The sequence below is a fragment of the Elgaria multicarinata genome, chromosome 7 (assembly GCF_023053635.1).
Source record: "Elgaria multicarinata webbii isolate HBS135686 ecotype San Diego chromosome 7, rElgMul1.1.pri, whole genome shotgun sequence".
NCBI lineage: Eukaryota > Metazoa > Chordata > Lepidosauria > Squamata > Anguidae > Elgaria > Elgaria multicarinata.
The window spans coordinates 4648035-4671962 of NC_086177.1; the positions used below are offsets into that span (position 1 = coordinate 4648035).

A 23928-nucleotide genomic window follows, 5' to 3' on the forward strand; every position below is an offset into this window, starting at 1 on the left:
ACATTGCATGTGTGTCTATCCTGAAGTAAGACTTAGGACTTTATGTCAACTGTCTTCCCAAAACAGTAAGTTGGGCGGCTGTAATTCAGGCCAACAGCAGAAATGTCTTCTGCTCAATCTGACCTATCCTTTGCTTTGGACAGTTTTATTCTAATGGGCAGTTTTGCCCTTTATGCTTTTCACACTTTTGCTGCTGTGATGTGCCCAGTAGAGTTGTGTCAGCAGTTTTACCAAAATAGGTGCCCACTTATCTCCCCATACAGATGGTGCATAATGCTCTCCTTCGTATGTGACACATGAAGCATGGAAACAGGGACTTCCTTCTTAACAAACAAACACTGCAAGAGTGCATGTGGTGGCTGAAAATGCATATATTGTGTCCCATTTGGCAGAAAAAGGAGAGGTAATCAAAGCGTAATGTTACATCCCCCGCCTGCTGGGAGATACCTCTACTAGGAGCTCAGATGCTGAAATGTCCTAGATAGAATCCCCTTTTATTATCACTTTACACCAAAGGGTGTCAGTTCCGGAAATCATATTGGCTGCCTTGGAAGGTTAATGAGTTGCTCACCTGTAACATTTTTGTTTTGTTTTTGGGTGGGTGTTATTGCTTCTTATCTTTGTATGCATTTATTTATTAGGCTGATGCTCGGATGCACTTTCTCTGAACTCTCTTATATAATCTCTCTCTCCCAAATGCCAATGCTTTAGACACAGCCAAATGGAGATGGATGCATGGCTCCCTCCAGTGGATTAGTTAAATTAATGTTTCAAGGAAACGTGGATTGCTACCCTCTTTTTGAAGTAAAACAGACTTCAGTGAAACAAGAATACTTTTTTACTGCCACCCCAGAAGAGTTTTGCTCCCATTTCTCCAACACTTTGAACATTTTAAATTAGAGATGTGCAAAACCTTCCCGAAAAATGCCACTAGCCAGCTATGGATTCCCTCAGAAACTGAGGTAGATTTGTAAAATTTCACTCCATTTCTCTAGCCCCCAAGACCGCACGATTTTGCCACCCACCAAGCCAAAAGGAGCCCCTGGCCCATGTAAAGCAGCTTGCAAGGTGCCTGAGGTTTGCAGTCCCAATCAGGCAGCAACAATTGGTTTATGGAGGCTTTAGGGGACTACCACTGAGCTGGCTGGTGGGCTGCTCTCTAGGGCAGAGCTTTCCAAATGGTGTGTCGCAACACATTAGTGTGTCCGCTGCAGTGTGTAGGTGTGTCGCGCGAACATAACGAGAAACCTCTGAGTCTTATTTCACCTCTTATGTGAAATAAGCAAGACCAACTTGCATGCATTTTTACGCAGCAAAGGTGCCGATTAGTATGGTGCACGAGTATATTCCCCTTCCGTCGTATCCGTGTGGTCAAGGGATCATACAGGTACTGCACATGTGCAGTATGCGTAATCGGGTTGAAACAGCTGATTCTACGTCGCTTCCGGTGACGCGGCTGCACCTGAAGTGACGCATTCAAGAAATTCCATGGGTCCAGTTTTTTGATAGAACACCGTCTCAACCGCCGCTCGATCGCAGCGCGACAAAATTGGTTCAATGTGAAAAGTCTTGGAAATGCATGTTATTATCTTGCAAATCATATATTTTTAAAAATAGAAATGAAAGGTTTTCATGAGATATGTTCTGTCCCCATACATTTCGTTATTACAATTTATGTACCATCTGTCAGGGATGCTTTAGGGTGGATTCTTGCATTGAGCAGGGGGTTGGACTCGATGGCCTTGTAGGCCCCTTCCAACTCTGCTATTCTATGATTCTATGATTCTATGTGTCCATATCTCTTATAAGGGGTTAGTTTAACCTCCGGTTTGCTAATAATAATAATAATAATAATAATAATAATAATAATAATAATAATAATAATTTATTTCTTACCTGCCTCTCCCTTTGGATCGAGGCGGGGAACAACCAACATTAGAACAGGAATCAACACGTTTTAAAAATTCTTGATTTTACATTGATCTGGATAGGCCGGCCGGAAAAGGCTAGTCTTTACGGCTGCCTTAAAATCACACAGAGAGTTAATTTTATGAATCTCCTCTGGCAGGCTATTCCATGAACTGGGGGTGACAGAAGAAAAGGTCCTCTGGGAAACTGATGTCAGCCTAGTTTTAGCTGACTGAAGTAAGTTCTCCCCAGAGAACCTGAGTATGCGGGGCGGACTGTATGGGAGAAGGCAATCCCGCAGGTAACCTGTACCCAAACCATTTAGGACTTTAAAGGTAATGACCAACACTTTGTACTTTGCCCGGAAACTAATTGGCAGCCAGTGGAGTGATTTTAATGTTGGGGTAATATGCTCACCCCTAGATAAACTGAAAAACTGAATTACTGTGTTGTGAAATGATGCATGTCTAAAAAGTGTGTCACCAACTTGAAAAGTTTGGAAAGCTCTGCTCTAGGGTGACCATATGAAAAGGAGGACAGGGCTCCTGCAGCTTTAACTATTTGTCTAGAAAAGGGAATTTCAGCAGGTGTCATTTGGATGCATGTAGCATCTGGTGAAATCCCCTCTTCATTAAAGTTAAAGCTGCAGAAGCCCTGGTCACCCTAGTATATTTATTTATTTATTTATTTAAAACATTTGTATCCCACCCTATATCATTAAGATCTCAGGGCGGTGTACAAATAAAAGCATACAGTATAAAATAATAAACACATACAGCTAAAAAAAATTAAACCATGAACCAAGTTAAAACAATATGTAATTTAAAAGCAGTAAAAACAATACAGTTAAAACAATGTGCCATCTTAGTGAATTTAACCATTAAAAGCTTTGTTAAAAAGCCATGTTTTCACTTGACACCAGAATAAAATCAGCATTGGTGCCAATTGGGCCTCCAAGAGGAGGGCATTCCACAGTCGGGGTGCCACAACAGAGAAAGCCCTCTCCCTTGTCCCATCATAGTGTATGTGTTGTGCTGGTGGGATGTGGAGAAGGGCTCCTCCAACAGATCTTAAGTCTTGGGCAGGCATATAGCTCTTGCAGCTTTAACTGTTGTGATGAAAGGGGAATTTCATCAGGTGTTGCATGCATTCTCCCTCTGGCCAATGCCCTTGCTGCTGCTTCAGTGATTGGATAATGCCTGTGACCTAACTAAGGATGAGTCTTAATTCTCCCCTTCCAAATGCACACAACAACATGTGCACCATGTCTGCCCTATTTTTTTTATATAATTTAAGAAGCAACAAGCTCCACAGCTGTGCTCAAGTAGTCCTTTAAAATGGAAAATGGGGAACGAGCAGGCTCATCCCACCTCCCAGTCCCAACGGATCTCCAACATGTTATTCTTTAAATGTTCTTTTCTTGAGAATTAGGCAACGCTGGATGTGGTCTTCCCTGCGTGCAAGGCCAGAGCCCCACATGCTCCCCAACATTTGCATGGTTTTTCACAGTAGAGCTGTGGGATTGGGACTCGACTGTTAATAGCACTTGAGGGAACCAGTTGCCATCGCTCCAAAAATAAAATAATAATAATTCTGTCCCCAGATGATGAATCAAACCATCTCATGGCCTGGAAATGATGCTGGGGTATGGGAGACTAGAGCCCTTACATTGAAGCATGTGATAGGAGGGGGGAAATCAGCTGTGAACGTGTTTGTAAGATTTAAAAACTACATACAACCCTCCTGATTTTATTAATAAGTTCCATTTAAAGAACTTTTAAATGTGTTGATCAACAGAACATGAACTCAATATTTGCATTTATTTGCCTTGGAATACTCATTTTAGATGGGGAAGAATTGTTCAGCAAAGAATTGTTCAGCTTACCTGTCAATATAGTTCCTCGAGTGATCATTTGGGCATTCGGATATATGGCCTCTGCATCTGCGTGGAGCCCGATTTGGGAAATTTCTATAGCTAAGGAATTGGGAGGTGGGGTGGACCCTTCCTCATCATCACTGTGAGCATGTCCCTAGTGGGTTCCTGCCTATTCTCTCAGTCCCTTGAGACCACCAATGGCAGCCTCAGAACTGAGAGGAATCTCAGTACCAACGTCAACTTTGACCTCAACACCGAAGTGGGGCTGGTGGGTGGGTTGTGTGAATGCACAGATGACCACTCAAAGAACTACAATTACAGGTAAGCAACCTGTTTTTCTTCTTTGCGGTCTCTGTGCATTACACAAATGGGCGAGTAGCACGCCAGCTTACCAAAGGTGGATCAGTGTCCTATTGCAATACTGCAGACAGAACAGCTCACCCGAAAGAACAGTCCAGTCTGGCCCGCACATCGAGTCTGTAATGGCTAATGAAAGTAGACAGTATCATCCATGTTCAGGGAGGGAGATTCCTCTTTGAAACAACATCAATGCTGCCATGGCCTGGATGGAATGGGCCCTTATTGGGTCTGAAAGCTTGAGACCAGCCAACTAATAAGCCAGTTTTATAGCCTGGACCACCCAAGAAGAAGTCTCTGGTTGCGGAGACATTGCATGTCTCTGGTGCATAGCCCTATAGCACTTGTCTGAGGAGACAGCTGAAAGGATTCAGTCCTTGATTTATAAAAGGCTTGCGCTCTCCAGACATTCAAGGCATGAAGTGAGGATTCAAGTGACATACTAGGGGAAGAAAAGAATGCAGGAAGAATTATGTACTGATTTAAATGGAAACCAGACACTACCTTGGGCAGAAACAGGACGTCAGGCCAGAGAACCACCTTATGATGGGAAGTCATATATGGTGGATTGATAGACCTACAAGCTGAAGTAATAGCTACCAGGAAAGCCATCTTCCAAGAGATGAGCCAAAGGTCCACCATCGCAAGTGGTTCAAATAGTTTGGTAGTCAAAGCCTGTAAAGCAACCGACAAACTCCAGTTTAGTACCAAGTTTCAGATTGGTGGAGAGATGTATCATTTACCCAGTAGGAACTGCTTGACTATCAGATGTGATAATATAGAAAACCATTCACCAGGAGATGAGAAGCTGAGATAGCTGCCAGGTATACTTGCAGGGAGGCAGCTTTCAGGCCTTTGTTAAAAACTGAGGCAAACAAGATGGTTTACAAGCTGCATCAATTATGCACTGCAGTGCTGCAGACACAAGACTGGGCATCCTGGTGAATGGATCTGCCTTGTCAGCAGGGAAAGCGGACCAAGGTCCAGATGCTGAGTCCTGCCTCAATCCCAAGTAAGAAGGCTCAGGATCGAAGGAAGTCGGACATATTCATCCCAAGCGAGATGAAGAAGGGGGGCAAACCAGGGTTGCCTTGGCCACCATGGTGTTATAAATATACAGTTTGCTTTATCTGTCCCTATCTTTGCCCACACTTTTGTGATGAGTGAGAATTTTGGGGGGGTCGGGAGTAAGTATAACAATCCACCAGAAAATGAAAGTATAAGTATAGAATCCACCAGAAAGTGAAAATGTCCCAAGAGGCATCACATCCACTCCCACTGTGCTGCAAAAGTTCGGGCAAGCAGTGTTCTCCACCAGAGCAAACACATCCACTTCCCAATGGTAAAATAGGTCTGCCAATAATGTTCTGCCCAATGCCTACTCATGGGATGTCAGGTAGGCACAACTCAACTAGTTGGCAACAATACTGTCCATATCAGCAATATGTACTGCTACTAGTCTAATTCAACAGGTGATGTACCAGTCAAAGATGCGAAGGGTGAAATCAACTAGAGGTGGGGTGGGAAATGTTCCTCCTTGCTTGTTCAGGTAGAAAATGGTGGTGGTCTGAGACTACGTAAACAAAGCGACCCCTGAGGTCCATATTGAATGACCTTAGAGCTTTTTCATTTGTGAACAACTCCAGAAAGTTAGTGTAACATACAACCTTTGTACCTGCCCACACTCCTTGTACTGTCAAGGGCCCACAGTGAGCACTGTGTCTTGAGAGGGACATGTCTGCCATAAATATCTGAGATCGCAATGGTTGTCTAAATGGAATCCCCACTAACAAGTTAGTCAGGTCCACCATGCCAATATTCTTGGGCAGTTCAAGACAGGCATGATGTGCATCCCCAGCTGGGTCAAACACAAAGCCAAACCAATTTTGGAACATCCACATTCATAGACATGCAAAGACACCACTGCATAGTTGCAGGTTCAGCTCTAGTAGTCATTGAAAGTGTAGTGCTTTGGTAACTGTCTGAGAACATAATTCCATAGACGTCCAAGTTCCATGGTCTTCACAGGAAATGGGACAATGAAAAAAAATGCCTCCTTTCTGCTCCACTCCCATCTTCAGAACTTGCATATTATCTTTTCTACAAGAACTGACCCGCATCACACTGGACTCCTGGGTCCTGTCCATTGTCCAAAGAAGTTCCAGGATTGAGTTTGACACTCTCCCTCTCACTGGCACCATCAAGACTATAACTCTGTCACCAGCATTCTAGATGTAAATAGAGACCCTCTTGGTGATGGGGCAATAGAGCACATCCCATTGCAGCAGCTCCACAACAGTTTCTACTCCTGGTACCTCACCATTCTAAAAAAGGATGGAGGACTTTGTCTGATCTTGGATCTCAGTGACATAAATTCATTTATCATCACCAAGAGATTTCAGATGGTCAGGTTGGTGTCAATACTTAACTACTATGCAAAAGGGATTGGTTCGAATTGGTGGATATGCATAATTTCATATTGCCATCAAGCAGAAGTACGAATGGAAAAGAAACATCTCAAGATGCTGGAATGCATTTCAGCCTGTTTTTATTGTAAGGCCTTCTTTAAGCGGTTATAAAAAGGTCCACAGAAATTCCTGTAATAATATCTCCTACTAAAATCCACTGATAATGGTATCAACCGGTTGTGGTATCATACTCAGTGCTTGCCACAACAAAGCAGACAGCTGAGTTCAAAACAGGAGGCAATGTGGAAGTCAGCTTTACTGCATCATCTGAATGTGGAAAGGCAATGTGGGAAAGCAGCTGGTAGTGCCCACAGAAACAAAGTTGGGACCAATGGCTGCATTGGCACTGCAGAAGGTAAAGAGCTCTGTAAAGCACAGGTGGTGGAGCCAGAAACAGTCCTGGGTCAATTGCTCGGGAGATGGTTGCTGATGGCAGATCTCAGTATCAAGCAGGAGAACTCTGCCTAAGATAATGCAGATGATAATATTCATCCTTGGATGGTTCTCCGCACCTGGGGTCCCAGTAGTAGGCATGTCTCAGTGGCAAATCCCATCCTGAATGCCTATCCCAGTCCAGCTTTGGAGAACAGGATCTGTATCTAGCATGCTTGTGAGCCCTTGGGGCCATGATCCATCTGAAGCCAGAAAACATCAAATCTGGAGACCTTCTATGACTTGGAGATTTGCTCCAGTGACCATCAGGACTCTGACCCAGTACCATAGCTGGTGAAAATGGTTGTAATTTTACCTTCCAATGTGGATGTAATTGGTACTGGGCCTTGTATCAATTTGCACCTTGGGGTATATTCTGTATCAGTATCAGCGAATTCAGCATTGGTGGGGGAGCAGGTATAGTCTGTGGCATGGTCAATACTGACTTAGTTACTGGCATCAAATCAGGAGCTTGTTTGGCTGAATCATTCATCTTCTTTGTCTCAGAAGAAGGTTTCTGTGTTCTGGTCTTTTTCTACAGCTTTTAAGCCATTGCAAGCATCAATGACTCTCCAGGCATGGGTGGGTCAGCATGGCTGAAATCCATGACTTGAGTGGGAGAGGAGGGAGTGTCCACACACCCCAAAGGGAACAGTGAGTGGGATAGGATTTTTGATGTCCACTCGGAAGGGTCAGCCAATATTTGTGCCATAGCTGGTGTTGTCAGCGAGTCCACCATTCCAGAGCTTCCCCCACCCCAAAAGACAGCCATGAGCCTGCCTGACTCTTTTTGCTGTCCCTTGCAATGCATGCAAACGTCAACTCTGTGTCCTTCTCCAAGATAGAAAAGACATTCGGAGTGTCTCTCTTTGGCTGAGAGTTTGCTGCCACCATGGATATACTTTCAATAGTGGGCCTGTGGGCCATATGCCTGCAGGTGATGAAGCAATTGCAGAGACCATGAACAAAAAACGACAAATACTTTTTAAAAAGAAGCAGTTGGAAAACTATAGAAAAGGGAAGATATGATGGAATAAAAACTGGAACAGCACAAAATCTCACTGAATGATGAGAGACCTGCCCAACGTGCCTGCCACAAGGCAGTCCAAGGGAACTGAGGGAACGGGAGGGGGGCAGCCAGCCAGGGACACGTGGGAAGGTGGGGGAGGGTTCCAGCCAAATATTCCTCAGCTATAGAAGTTTCCTGAATGGGGCTCCATGCAGGCGGAGGGCCCATATGTATGATGCACAGAGACCACGAAGAAGAAATGGGCTCAGGTCACTCAAAACCATTTTTTCAAAGCAATTTTTGTACAAATTTGTCCTCAATACGTTTCCTGCTATTCTCAATAGCGATTTCCTCAAATAATGTCATGGGGATCAGCATCCAAAATAATGCTTACAGGGTGAGTGTTAGTGCTGCCCCGCCTTTCCAGAGTCCATGGGCTCTCCTGCTCCTGAGTTGATCAGCTTTCTATAGACAGAAAAGCTGCTTGCATTGGCAGCAGTGTGTCAGTGGCGGTCGTCATAGAGTAAGGACACCCGAGGTGAGCATTCAAGTTGCTCTCTAGAGCATTCACGTTATGGATGCCACCATCTTCCATGCCCGCGATGCTTGATTTGGTGTGTAGAACCACATGATCCAAGAAGGTAGTACGTATACTGTTTGGACTATCTAGGGAGCAATTTGGATGCTGCCTGGATATAGTTTCATTGCCGTTGAAAAAGGTCAAGAGATGTGCACGAAAATTGCTAGAAAAGCGAAGTAAGCGCCAGAAAAGCATTGTTTGTTTTAAATGGAACTTTTTGCTAGAGAAGCCAACCGACTTCCTCAAACAGCGGGAAATAGCTCAGTTTGTTAATATTAATTGATTTCAATGGGCAGATTTAAAGAGGATGCCTCCCCCAAATACTATGGCACAAACAGCAACCTACTCCTGAAAACCATTGCAGCAAAATCGTTGATGGTTGCCCCAGCTAGTTAGTGGTGATGGTGGTGGTGGTGGTGGTGGTGTGACTGGGAAGTCTCTTCTGCAGCTTGGGGGCTCTGTATGGTTTGCCACTCCTTTGAGGAGAGCATTATTGAGCCACCAAGACGTCTTTCCGGGAAGCAAACTGATGAGGTCACAGGTCTCTCTAGTTTTGGCTCAGCCTAATTGGAACAATACCATAATTATTGTGCTTGCTTACAAGGAACAAACATGTATGGGTCAATCACAGGAGAATTCCTTTAGCAATACAGAAAGGTTCAGATGTTTCATAAAGCAAAACTGGACCAGAACAACATGGGGCATGTTTGCTGGTCCCAAGCACTCCTCCTCATCTAGATTTGGGCCTGAAAAAATAGGCAAAGTGAGGGTGCATGAAGGGTATGTCGCAAGCAGGTACAATCTGTGGCGTTGCACAACATCATCACTGACCCTGGGGCACCTCAGTTAAGACATCAATCTTAGCTTCCAATTTCCCGGCTTTGTGAAGCTTGAGCCAACATGAGATGGCCTGAACTCGAGTCTTGAACTGGTAGGTTTTTTGATCATTGAATATTTACTATAAAGGGCAGTGATTCCAACAACTGCTTACATTGTTTATCTCATATCATTCAAGATGTGGATTTCAGATACTGTTTGTTGTCGAGAATTCCTGCATTGAGCAGGGGGTGGGACTCGATGGCCTTGTAGGCCCCTTCCAACTCTGCTATTCTGTGATTCTATGATTCTAGAACAAAATCCATCAAATGTTAATACCTTTTATAAAGGCAGTTCTATCCATCAGATTATAATAACTGCTTTTTTAAAATAAATAAATAAATACTTACATGGCCCATTCTAGCTTTTCGTTTTTTATTGAGTTATACAGGCCCTGAAACAAGAACACAGTGTCAGCTCTTAGCAGGTGCTCAGAAAATGATTCCCATCTGTGGATGGTATCCATACCAACCATTCTTAAACTCGCTTACATGATAAAGTGTTCTCACACAACAATCTTCTGTTTGTTTATTCGGGCTGGCACACAAGGCATTTTGCTGCTTGGGGTGAAGGACAAGATGGCGCCTTCCCCCCACTCCATGTAGAGAAGCCAACCAGACTGGCAGCTGGAAATGACCAGCACTAGCATTAGGACAGCACCCTTATTGCACCTCAGAGCCGCAGGCCAGTTCGTGGCACACACATTTCTATCCTTCAGCACCTTGCCGCTGCTTTCTGCCCCTCAGCACCCGCTACCCAAGACATCTCTCTCTCTCTCTCTCTCTCTCTCTCTGTGCAGTGGTAGGGCTGGCTCTCTATATGGAGTGCTGTAAAGAGCTTGCAGCTTACAACTTTTGCAGCCAAAGGTGGCAGACATCTATACAGACGGTAAAAACAAGACCTGGAGCCGACTGTAGTACAGACCACGAACTTCTTATTGCACAATTTAGAATCAAACTAAAGAGAATAGGGAAGGCCCACGGATCAGTTAGATATGAGCTCACTAATATTCCTAATGAATATGCAGTGGAAATGAAGAATAGATTTAAGGGACTAGATTTAGTAGATAGGGTCCCAGAAGAACTATGGACAGAAGTTCGCAACATTGTCCAAGAGGTGGCAACAAAAAACATCCCAAAGAAAAAGAAAACCAAGAAGGCAAGATGGCTGTCTGCTGAGACACTGGAAGTAGCCCAAGAAAGAAGGAAAGCAAAAGGCAACAGTGATAGGGGGAGATATGCCCAATTAAATGCAAAATTCCAGAGGTTAGCCAGAAGAGATAAGGAATTATTTTTAAACAAGCAATGCGCGGAAGTGGAAGAAGACAATAGAATAGGAAGGACAAGAGACCTCTTCCAGAAAATTAGAAACATCAGAGGTAAATTCCAGGCAAAAATGGGTATGATCAAAAACAAAGATGGCAAGGACCTAACAGAAACAGAAGAGATCAAGAAAAGAATATACAGAAGATCTGTATAGGAAAGATAATAATATCGGGGGTGTGGTCAGTGAGTTAGAGCCAGACATCCTGAAGAGTGAGGTTGAATGGGCCTTAAGAAGCATTGCTAACAACAAGGCAGCAGGAGACGACGGTATCCCAGCTGAACTGTTTAAAATATTGCAAGATGATGCTGTCAAGGTGATGCATGCCATATGCCAGCAAATTTGGAAAACACAAGAATGGCCATCAGACTGGAAAAAATCAACTTATATCCCCATACCAAAAAAGGGAAACAGTAAAGAATGTTCCAACTATCGGACAGTGGCACTTATTTCACATGCCAGCAAGGTAATGCTCAAGATCCTGCAAGGTAGACTCCAGAAATTCATGGAGCGAGAATTGCCAGATGTACAAGCTGGGTTTAGAAAAAGCAGAGGAACTAGAGACCAAATTGCCAATATCCGCTGGATAATGGGGAAAGCCAGGGAGTTCCAGAAAAACATCTATTTCTGTTTTATTGACTATTCTAAAGCCTTTGACTGTGTGGATCATAACAAACTGTGGCAAGTTCTTGGTAGTATGGGGATACCAAGTCATCTTGTCTGCCTCCTGAGGAATCTGTATAACGAACAAGTAGCAACGGTAAGAACAGACCACAGAACAATGGACTGGTTTAAGATTGGGAAAGGAGTTCGGCAGGGTTGTATACTCTCACCTTACCTATTCAACTTGTATGCAGAACACATCATGTGATGTGCTGGGCTTGACGAATCCAAGGCTGGAGTTAAAATCGCAGGAAGAAACATTAACAATCTCAGATATGCAGATATGCACCACATTGATGGCTGAACGTAAGGAGGAGCTGAGGAGCCTTATGACGAAGGTGAAAGAAGAAAGTGCAAAAGCTGGGTTGCAGTTAAACCTCAAAAAAACCTAGATTATGGCAACCAGCTTGATTGATAACTGGCACATAGAGGGAGAAAACGTGGAGGCAATGACAGACTTTGTATTTTTGGGTGCAAAGATTACTGCAGACGCTGACTGCAGCCAGGAAATCAGAAGACGTTTACTTCTTGGGAGGAGAGCAATGACAAATCTCGATAAAATAGTTAAGAGCAGATACACCACACTGACAACAAAGGTCCGCATAGTTAAAGCAATGGTATTCCCCGTAGTAACCTATGGCTGCGAGAGCTGGACCATAAGGAAGGCTGAGCGAAGGAAGATAGATGCTTTTGAACTGTGGTGTTGGAGGAAAATTCTGAGAGTGCCTTGGACTGCAAGAAGATCAAACCAGTCCACACTCCAGGAAATAAAGCCAGACTGCTCACTTGAGGGAATGGTATTAAAGGCAAAACTGAAGTACTTTGGCCACAAAATGAGAAGACAGGATACCCTGGAGAAGAGGCTGATGCTAGGGAAAGTGGAAGGCAAAAGGAAGAGGGGCCGACCAAGGGAAAGATGGAGGGATGATATTCTGGAGGTGACAGACTTGACCTTGGGGGAGCTAGGGGTGGCAACGGCCGACAGAAAGCTCTGGCGTGGGCTGGTCCATGAAGTCACGAAGAGTCGGAAGCGACTGAACGAATAAACAACAACAAAGAGCTTGCCCCTCTCTATCTTTAATCACATTATCTGAACAAAAAGGAGGCATTTCTTCTTTGGCCTTTTTGGCTTTGCCATTCCTGTAGATATTTTGGTTTTCTATTATCATTTTCAGAACAGATGAGTAGTTGGAAATCTTATCTCCATTATTATTATTATTACTCCACAGTTCTGGTTTCAGGAAATCCAACATTGCAAATGAAAGTATCCCCCTCCCCCAAATAACAGAAGAGATGAGTTATTGTTCTTTGTAATTAACCAAATCTGTAAGATAGCCACTTGATGTACAGGTATGGTAACAGTGGCATACCGTATTGGGCAATTCAATATGACCTTAATTAAGTTTAGCCTTTTTGCACTCTATTGTCGTGGGAAGAAACAGGGGGCAGGAGGTGAACATCTCTTCCTATGTGCACAGAGAAGTAGTTTGTGTTCTGGTAAATATCTATATATAAATAAATAATCAGTCTCCACACACACACACACACACACACACACACACTTGCTTTCAGCTCTCCATCCATTAAAGGAAAAATGTGCAAGCAGGAGAAACAGCCTGCAGAAAGCTGCAAGAGAAGGAACATAAAGAGTGCACCTGGTGCTGAAGGAGGAGGAGTCATACCAGGCCCATCTTGAACGCATAGCAATTAAAAGATTATCCCTGTCTAGCAACTACACCACAAACTGGTGTGGGGAAACAGTACTTAATTGCACAGGGCACATAAGAGGGAGCTGAGATGGCAAGTTCTATTCCATTCTGCCAACTCTAGGAATAATCAGATTCCTTCCTTATGTGGCTATTTCTCCTCCTGATCTTGTAATGCATCAGAATGCAGTAGGGGACTGCCTATTTGATTGTTCCCATGTGAGTAATTCCCTGTTCATAGAAAACTAGCACATCACGCAGAAGGCTATGTTATGAGAACTCTTATCCTTGTTATGCTAGCTTTCCACAGGCGGGGAGTTTTTGATATGAAGGAACATTCAATTCTCCAGTCTTACATTGCAATCTGAAGTGGTGCAGTTTCAGGAAGGCTCTACCATGTGTGTTTTCTTTGGTCACCTCTAAGAATGAAAGTGATTCATATTTATAATGACAGGAGAGGTATATGAGCAAAGGATAGGATGACCTCCAGAACTCATTCTTTCTGCATGCATATTCAGTGCCCTGGGATGATTGTGTTTCCAGCAATAATAGTGAAAGCCCTTCCCTCTCTCTTTTTCTGGATATACCTTTACCTTTAACACATCTTTTGCAAAATCCTTCCCATCATTCAGTCCATCCAGGTTTGCCATAAATTGTTGGCAGGACATCTTTTTCCCAATATTCTGTAATGCAGAAAAGTAGATTACTGGATGCTTTACTTTTTCATCAGACTTCTTTTTTTAACACAAGACATAAATATGCAGATAATTGAGGCAAACACTTCTCAAATAAAGTCTTCCTTTGCAGCAGATCAAGCCCAAAGTACAGCAGAACAAAAGAAAAAGAAAAAGAAAGAAAGAAAAGCATTATGTTCATTGTATCAGCTGCCAGGCTTTGACTGGACCAGGCTATCCATGTTTGCATGTGAATATGAAAAGTAGAAGTCACTCTACTGTGACAGTTGTACTGTCTACAAACCAAAGCCTATCTTCAGGCTTTTGGAGAAACTGGGAAGTGGTTTTCCTACTGTCACTGCACTGACTTCTTTCCATGAAATCTATTTGAAATGTGTGTGTCGCGTGGCAGTTGTTTTATGGAGCTCCTGAGATCATAACTGTTAGAGATAAGAATACCTCAAACACTGTCTCAGCAGGTGCCTTGTACAGTTTCAAACGGTTAATTCTGATTGATAGGCCCTGTTTACAGTTTGCTGAGACCAGCAAGATTGCCACTGCACCCATGGCTGCTCCTATGGTGTTCCTGGTAACATCTCCCACCCTTGTGGTTGAGGGAGACGGATTGTGTGGTTTATGTCCTACACTAACAACATACCCATCATTTTACATGCCATGTATTTTTTACATGGCATGTAAAAATACAATACATCCAAATCAAGCGATCAGTAGATGTTGCTGGGAGTAGTGTGGAAGCAATCATGGGTCCCACAGTGTTAGATGTACCAAGGACAGGAGAACCAGCTATGGCTTATTAAATATGAGAAGAATATAAAGCAGCCAAGTCACAGCGGATCTGACAGCGCCCTTTAAATGTTATGGAACATATGAAATAAAGGGATACAGGGAATGTTGCAACAACATTCAAGTTACCAACATAGGAAGTTGCCTTAGACAGTCAGAGTATCTAACCCAGTATTATCAACGCTAGTTGCCAATGGCTCCCCCTCTATCTTTATTCATTAACAAGCATATTAAAAGCATCCAGGAAAATGTATTAAACAATATCTGATGTGGAAACACATTAGAGAGGGGGATGTAGCCTGTGAACAAAGAACATAGAGAATGTAAACTTCCCTTTAGGCATAAGAATTCCTGGAGATCACACAGAACTTTCTCTCTTTGCCTTATACTCTTAATCCTTCCAATATACCAATGGTGCTAAAATGTATTTCACTCCACAGGTAATCAGGGGAAATTGTTGCTAGCTCTAACTTTTTGACTTGCTCTCCGGCATTGCTTTGGAGCTAGTTAACAGAACACAATTTTTCTGACCTCCCCATCCCAAGATTTTTCTTTGTCTTACCCCCTAGAAAAGGAGGCAACTTTACAGGACTTTCTCTGATATTTTTCACCATTTTTTGGTAGTAGCTGCCATTTCTCTCCTCACCACTGCCCTGACTCTAAAATGACACTAAGGGCTCCAATCACACCTACTTTTTTTTATCCAGTTCTCATCCACAGTTTCCCCCTCTGTTTCCTTAGCAAGTCGAGCGCTGGGCACTTTCACGTCTGTACATTGTTGCGCTCTTTCAGCTCATGATCTTTTCACCTAGAGCGCTACTATGCTGGTGAAATCTCCCCCCCACCCCTTGGGAAAGGTTTACAGGGGAGGAGGAGCGAAGGTTTGTTTTGCTAATTTCAAAGAGTGGGAAGATAAACAATCATTTTAGATAATTTCTTTTGTAAAAGTGGTCAGGTCCCCTCCTTTGCTCCAAGGTAACTAAAATGCTTAAGTTTTAAAGATAAAGAGATCAAACTAGGCATGGTGATAGCTCTTAAGGAGGGCTTTAGCCAAGCCAAGTTTGAATCAGGTCGGTTCATCCCTTGATTTTAAGGATTTTTTAAATGGAAATTATCAAAATGCTTACATTGCATATGTTTTAAGATAAAGATATCAAAATTGGCACAGTGATAGCTCTTAAGGAGGGCTTTCAGCATGCCAAGTTTCAAACAGATCAGTTCATCTCTTGATTTTGTAGGATTGTTTTTAATTTTCCCCCTTCAAACCTTTTCCCTCATAGTCCACCATTGCGAAGGATCGATTTTCCTTTTCTTTGATCATGAGAAGTTCTGCATCTCCAAATTCATAAAATAGAGATCTGCTGGTTCCCTTACCTAAGAGTAAATCCCATTGATTTCAACTGCATTTACATCCAAGTCATACTAAAATCAGGTGCATGCTTACCTTTGAGTAAACCCCATTGAACAGAGAGAGAGTTACTTCTCAGTAAACACATATAGAACTGACTTTTAATAGTGTGGTCACTCAGAAGCTTTTTTAAAGTCTAAAACAGCAAACTGGAAAGAAAGAAGTGTTCTGCAACCCTACGTTTACTTCTGAGGTCTTACTTCTGTTTACTCTTGAGTAATGGAACCAGAAGATTGAGGTTGTGGAATGCGTTCCCCAGAGAGGTCCGCCTGGCGCCTGCACTGTACTGCTTTCGTCGCCAGCTGAAGACCTTTTTATTCTCTCAGTATTTTAACACTTAATTTTAACTTAAATTTAAATTTTATTGTTCTAACTCTGTATTTTAATCTTATATCAATTTCTGCTGCGTGGTTTTATCCTGGTTGTGCTTTTTATACTGTATTTTGTAATTGTGCTTTTAACCTGTTGGTTGTTTTATTGTGGTTTTAATTTTTGTGAACCGCCCAGAGAGCTTCGGCTATTGGGCGGTATAAAAATGTAATAAATAAATAAATAAAAAAATAAGATCTGTAGTTTATGAACTTGGAGATGCACAGCTTCACATGATCAAAGGAAAGGAAAAGTGATCCTTCGCACTGGTGGACTATGAGAGAAAGGGTTTGGGGGAATTAAAAAAAATCCTAAATAATCAAGGCATGTACTGAGGGAGCTGCGGGCAAGGAGGGTGCATTTTCCACATTTCTTTTAAGGTGAAAATGCCAACTCAGGAGTACGTACATTGAGTTAAATGGGACCTCTCTCCCTCTCCCTTCATGGTTGAGTGGAGAACCACCCCACCCTCCTCTTTTGTTAGCAAGACTGCCCTTAGACACACATGCCCCCAACAAAGAACAGGACGTTCAGATATAATGCAATGGCAACAATACATGGGAGGGAGGAGCGCACTTATTTCACAGGGAGGGGAAATAATCCAGACTTTCCCCGCTCCAAAAAGAAACGAAACATGGGGGGGAAGAGGTGAAATGAGTGCAGGATGTGGATGATGATTGCATACCAGGCATGGTGAGTGTGTGATAAATCTCTGGTGCGATGGAGATCTAAGTCTGGAGCATTGTGGAGAATGCAAAATGGTTGTCACACTGCTAACACAACTGCTGTGTGCACTGTGTTTGCAGTGTCAGAAAAATTAAAAAGAACAATTTAGGAAACAAGAAAAAGCTGTACTACTACTGCTGCTAAACTGTTGGAGAATTTCTTGATGAAATACTCTCCCAAATTTCTCTGTCTACAAATAGGGTGAATAATTTTGAGAGGCTATTCGTGTACAGCTGTGATTTCAGGTAACCTCAGTCGGGAGCATAACCAGCTCATGTGTAATATATTAAATATGTAATTCAGATTATCCAGTCCAAACATGTGCAAAACTGGACTTTTTGTGTGTAGTAATGTAATTACATGCCCACATATTTATGGTATATACTGATCAACACGTCCTAAAATGGTTGTGTATTAAATGTTCTGAGTTTTTGAAAATGCCTTGTCTTAGGTTCGGGGTTTATTGCAGTGTACCTTTTATACCAGCGGATACAACACATCTGTGTGTAGGGGTGGGGGACACACAGGGCAATAGCAACAGGGAAATCACTGAAGTCCAATCCTTAGTTAAGCTAAAAATGCTGTACTAAGCAGCCATTCAATGGATGTTTAGAAAGCTCTTCTTCTGTGGGGAAAACTGTAGGATATGTCATTTAAGAGATGTGATAGATGCAAATGAGGAGGGACAAAACAGAGGTGTGGAAAGACTTGTGGGGTGATCATTAGGGGATCAGCATGAAAGAGGTAAGAGGGGAGAGGTGGAAACAGTGGCAGCACTAGGGGGAAAAAATCAGGGGGGGTAGTATATTTCTAGGGGCACATCTACACAAAAGGTTTGCTCCGGGGTGGCTTCGCGGTAGCGGCACATCATCTACATGACGCAGCTGCCATTGTGAAGCCATCCAGGGGCAAACCCTGGAAACTCCACTCCAAAGAAGTCGGGCACTTACCCCGACTTTTTTGGCACTGGAGGCATGTCTCAGCCCATGGTGCCCCCTAATTGGTTGCCATGGGTGCCCCATGCTTCTAGAAAACTAAAAGCAAAACGGTGGGGAAGGAGAGGAACAGGTCCGTTCCTCCCCTCCTTTTAAGAAATTTTATAATCTCCATTTGCGGAGCTCCGCAGATACATATAATAAAAATAAATGGGAATGGTTGGAAGGATTGGGCAGCCAGAGGGAGGAGATGTGGGTGGTTCACCCAGTCCCTCTGGCATCCACCACTGGCTGCCTCATTCCTCCCCCCCCCTGCATTTTTATTTTTAATTATATGTATCTGCATAGCTCCGCAGAGAGACATTATAATTTTTAAAAAAGTGGGGGAGGAACAGGGAGCCAGAGGGAGGAGAGGAGGTTCTCCCAGTCCCTCTCACATCCTACTCTGCTGCCTCGTTCCTATCCGCAGATAGCGATTATAAAAATTTAAAAAGGGGGGAGGAACGGTCCCATTTCTTTCCTCCCCCTCCCCATTTTTGTTTTGTTTTCCTTTCCAGAGGCGCAGGACTGGAAAAATCGCACTTGCTTTCCTTCCTGTGCAGATGCCAGGAAGGAAGGCAAGTGTGGGTGGAAGGCGCCTCCGTAAACACAGAGGCTGGGTGGGCAAGCTGTGTTCCACATGTTAAGATATCTGAAAAAAAAGGGGGAAAAAAGGTATATTTCACATTAGAACTCCCACCCTAAACATGTTTCTGAAATAAGTGAGGGAAATGTTACTTTAGGCCCACACCACAGAACGAGCAATTAATTTTAATTTTGAATAATATTAATTTGTGTTTAGATTTTATTTTCTTTACTATTAGGTACCCTGTATATAAATAATACATTCTCATTCCTGCATGGCAGATGTTTCCCCTTCCTCCTCGGTGGTCTTTTGCCGCTGGTCTTTTGGCATCTTGAAGAGTATGTCAGTAGCTGTGAAATATGTAACCTTTGTTGGCTCAAGAGCAGCATCTGCACTGCGGAAGAGATGCAGAGATCATAATTGATGAATGCACTTGTATATGTGAAAAGCACCTTTTTTCATCCTCATCAGGTGTGGCTGTGGATGTGCTGAACCGGTGCTTGGCTGCGACAATGGACTGGATGAGGGCTAATAAACTGAAGCTCAATCCAGACAAGACTGAGATGCTGCTGGTGGGTGGTTCCTCTGATCGGATGGGGGGTGTTCAACCGGTTCTGGATGGGGTTGCACTCCCCCTGAAGGAGCAGGTTCGTAGCTTGGGGGTTCTCCTAGAACCATCTTTGTCACTTGAGGCTCAGGTGGCCTCGATGGCACGGAGTGCTTTCTACCAACTTCGGTTGGTGGCCCAGCTACGCCCCTATCTGGACAGGGATAACCTAGCTTCAGTTGTCCATACTCTGGTAACTTCCAAATTAGATTACTGCAATGCCCTCTACATGGGGCAGCCTTTGAAGACGGTCCGGAAGCTGCAGCTTGTGCAAAATGCGGCGGCCAGATTGATAGCTGGAACAGGGAGGTTTGAGCATGTAACACCGATTCTGGCCCGCTTGCATTGGCTGCCTATATGTTTCCAAGCCCAATTCAAGGTGCTGGTCTTAACCTATAAAGCCCTACATGGCTTGGGACCACAATACCTGATGGAACGCCTCTCCCGACATGAACCTACCCGTACACTGCGCTCAACATCTAAGGTCCTCCTCCGAGTGCCTACTCCAAGGGAAGCTCGGAGGATGGCAACAAGGGAGGGTGGCCCCCCGACTGTGGAATGATCTCCCCGATGAGGCTCGCCTGGCGCCAACATTGTTATCTTTTCTCTTCTCCCAGGCATTTTTAACAGCATTTTAACAGCATTTAACAACGTTAAGTTTGTTTTTAATGGACCCCACAATTGTTGTTTTTAAATGGATACTGTTGTTTTTATACTGTTTTTTGTGTGTGTGTGTGTTGTTGTTTTTTAAATTGTATACTTTTAATGTTTACTATTTTTAAATGTTGTAAACCGCCCAGAGAGCTTCGGCTGTGGGGCGGTATATAAATGTAATTAAATAAATAAATAAAATAAATTTTCTTTAAGTAATGACAGGAGTCCCTCAGTGTGTGAGTGTGTGTGTGTGAATGGGGTGGAGAGCTCCTTGTTTGTGGAGGGTTTTGACTCCTCTCCCCCATCTAGTGCCACCCCTAGGTGGAAAGACAGAAGTCAGACACACTGAACACTGAGGGTGCTTCCATATGGAGGGCTCCTAGCACTACCAATTAAAACACATTGCAGAGCTATTATGCCCTTTTCTCCTTAACGGATTTTCTGTGATAAGAAAAAATATAGAAGAAGTGGTGGAAAAACGTGGGTGGGTTACGAGTGGAAGATGTCATTGTCTGGACCCCATATAAAAATTCATAAATGGCGCAATAAAAGCTTTGTATGGAAGCACCCTAACTAATATAATCCAGTTTGAAATTGGTATAACTGTTGTGGCTCCCTCTGGGACTTTTGTAAGAATGCCAAGGAAGGACGTTAATGATCACTGGCCCCTTTTTGGTTAAGTGTGTTGAACAGATAAACCTGAAGAATGATTTTCCCAGAACCAAACAACAATGCCATTTCACAAATCCTCACCATTCCTGAAAGAGCAAGACAATAGCAAGCACTTTGTAATGATTCTTACAGCTCCATCACACCGGTATGTGTGTGTGTGCTACCTTCGCTTGTCTACCCCTGTTTTCGTTCCTGAGCACGAGGCCCATTGAGTCTGTTGCTCTAATGGCGCTGCTTCTCCTGCACACAGCAGGAGAGAGCAGCGATTCCAAGTTTTTTTTAAAATGGACTTAATGAAGGGTGGGGGTGTTTGTCAGGCAAGGAAGGCCAGAAGAGGCAGAAGGTGTGCAGGAGGCAGACAACATCATGGGAGGGACCTGAGTACTCTGTGCGTGCCCAGTAACGAGTGTACAATAAAACGCTCGCCGGATGGAGCTTTTAGTCTCTAGTGCAGACTCCCCCAATTTGGTGCCTTCCAGATGTGTGGGACTATAAACCCCTGCTGGCATAGTCACAGCACAGCACAGCACAGGATTATGGGAGTTGTGGTCCTACACATCTGGAGGGCACCAGGTGGGGAAGGCTGCACTTATGATGTTCTTTTAAGCGCCATACCAAGTCAAAAGGGATGCTTTCTAGCTGTTCTACATTGGCCAGGTCTACACCTTGACTGATATCAGATGAGCGTTTTATTGCACGCTCATTACTGCCCACTCACGTTTTTTCGCATGTCCTTTAGACAAGGCCGTCCACCTCCTGCGCGTCTCCTGCTCCTTCTAGCCTTCATTCCATCACAAAATAGACTCTGGTAAATCCGATTTTTAATAAATTAAAATAAAATAAAATAAAATGTTCCACCATTTCCCGCTGTGAAAAACTACATGATAAAAACGCCCACTGAATGGGCCTCGTGGTCATTGTTTACTTCCTTTTTCTTCCCCTGTGTAAAGAAAGAGGAAGTGTCGCGGGACAGAAGTGGGGAGGAAAGCGACGGTAAGGAAAAGTGATTTTCCCCCATTGGATGACACTCCTTGGGCATGTCTACACCAGCCCTATATCCCAGGATCATCCCGGGATCGTTCCTGTGCATCCAAATGCCACACAGGGGATCCCAAGAGCAGGCAAGGATGATCCCTCCATTTTCCTGGGATAACCCTTAGGTGTAGAAAGGGCCCTTGGGTCAAATCATTACAAATGTGGACTAAAAAGCAGGATCTAACGCTATGAAAGCAGTATTTAGAATTTGGATTGTGCCCCAACAGTTATCAGTGCACTTCAGTACCACTAATGTGTTTTGGACAGGGGCCTAAAAATATTGGTGATACACATCATCACCCCTACTATTCATTTCAGAGCAACTCAGATCTGCAAAGGAAGGAATACATCACCCGTGCTCTGGTCACTCCATGGACGAGCGGTTTAGGATAAGACTTTTTTCATGAGCATGGCTATATACCTGAAATGTATACTCTCTCCTAATCCTGTACAAAGTGATTATTTAATTTAAAAGATTTAGATGAAAAACCAGTTTTGTACAGGTTACCCTGTCACCACGGACAGTAGGGACTCCAGCCAGCTGTTACACAACGGCATCAGGAAAGTGAAATATTGTGATGGGTGGAGGCAGAAGGGGGTCGATTAGATTTTGAGGGGAAAGCTCCATCTTTTCTATTAGGATCCTCTTTTTTAAAAACAACAACAGCAACAAAACAACTGTACATTTTACTTTATCATGTTGTGAACATGTTCCTAAAATGTCCCTAAATGCATTTACGCAGGAAGCAATTTCTTTGATTCCAACAAGGTTTACATAAAAAGTTATCTTTAGGATTACAGCCAGAGGAAGCTTTGTTATTTGAGCTACTTGAGCTGCAAACAATTTAGTAATTTAGTAAATTTTAGGGAGTGAGCAGAAAATTCCCCTTGAAAATTGGAGTAAACTTCAGCAGATGGGAGAATTTCAAGAATGTCTGCCTTACCTTAAATTTATTTATTTATTTGTTACATTTATATACTGCCCCATAGCCGAAGCTCTCTGGGCGGTTTACAAAAGTTAAAAATAGTAAACATTTAAAAAGTATACAAAATTTAAAAACATAAAAACAACAGTATAAAAACAACAGTATCCATTTAAAAACAAGTTTTGGGGTCCATTAAAAAAACAAACTTAGCGTTGTTAAATGCTGTTAATGCCTGGGAGAAGAGAAAAGTCTTGACCAGGCGCCGAAAAGATAACAGTGTTGGCACCAGGCGAGCCTCATTGGGGAGATCATTCCACAGTCAGGGGGCCACCACCGAAAAGGCCCTCTCCCTTGTTGCCATCCTCTGAGCTTCCCTCGGAGTAGGCACTCAGAGGAGGCCCTTAGATGTTGAGCGCAGTGTACGGGCAGGTTCATGTCGGGAGAGGCGTTCCATCAGGTATTGTGGTCCCAATCCATGTAGGGCTTTATAAGTTAAAACCAGCACCTTGAATTGGGCTCGGAATCATATAGGGTATATGCAGTGTGTGGCTGAGGTTTTCTTTCTTTTTCTTTTCTTTTTTAGCAATAAAAAGCCTTGTTGCCCCTCTGAGCAGTGGCTTAGCTATCCCTGGGACAGAATGTCCCTAGGCACATTGCTCTGTCATAATGAAACATCGTACCCAAGAGAATTCTTGGGGTGGGTTAGATGGCTGCCCTCAGACACTGCAAGGCCTTTTCTTGTTGTTAAAAGAAAAAAACCTTGGCCACCTCATAATTAAGAGAAGTCAGAAATTCTTGAAATTTGTCCACCTGCCATAAGTCATCAAATATCTCCTCTTTCAAGGGGGACAAAAGTGTGTGTGTGTGAGAGAGAGAGAGAGAGAGGGAGAGGGAGATATTACATGCCACTTCCACCATCCCTTTGCTATATGTGAAAATGGCCTGGACAAAAGTATAGTGCTGAAACGGTCCGCCCTCCCTGACAGCTCAGAGCAATATCTCCCATACAGCATACGCACGGGTAAACACCTTGACATGCAGGTAAACGCTCTCTGGTAAACGCCATGCAGGTAAACGCCAGGCACTGCACTCTAACTGCTGATTGTCTCAGTGACTACAGTCTCGACCCCAACAGGTAAAGGTGGCACCACTGTCATTTTCTCTTCCTTTCAATCACCTACTGTGCACCTGGGTCCAGGGGCCATATGCTCAAACTGCTGATCATTCCTTGTTACTCTCTGTTTAACTACCATTTTTCTCCCCAGGCAGTTCTCATATAAGTGCAGAGGGCAAGA

General features: G+C 43.5%; 1 protein-coding gene across 1 annotated transcript in view; it reads right to left on the minus strand.

The window, feature by feature from the left end:
• Positions 1 to 23928, minus strand: part of PSD2 (pleckstrin and Sec7 domain containing 2) — a 75664-nt gene that overhangs the window by 19939 nt on the left and 31797 nt on the right. The window contains exons 8-9 of the mRNA XM_063130163.1: positions 13792 to 13881; positions 9857 to 9900 (exon numbers count right to left, since the gene is read on the minus strand). Of these exons, the coding sequence (XP_062986233.1) occupies positions 9857 to 9900; positions 13792 to 13881 (134 nt within the window). The remainder of the gene's footprint in view (positions 1 to 9856; positions 9901 to 13791; positions 13882 to 23928) is intronic.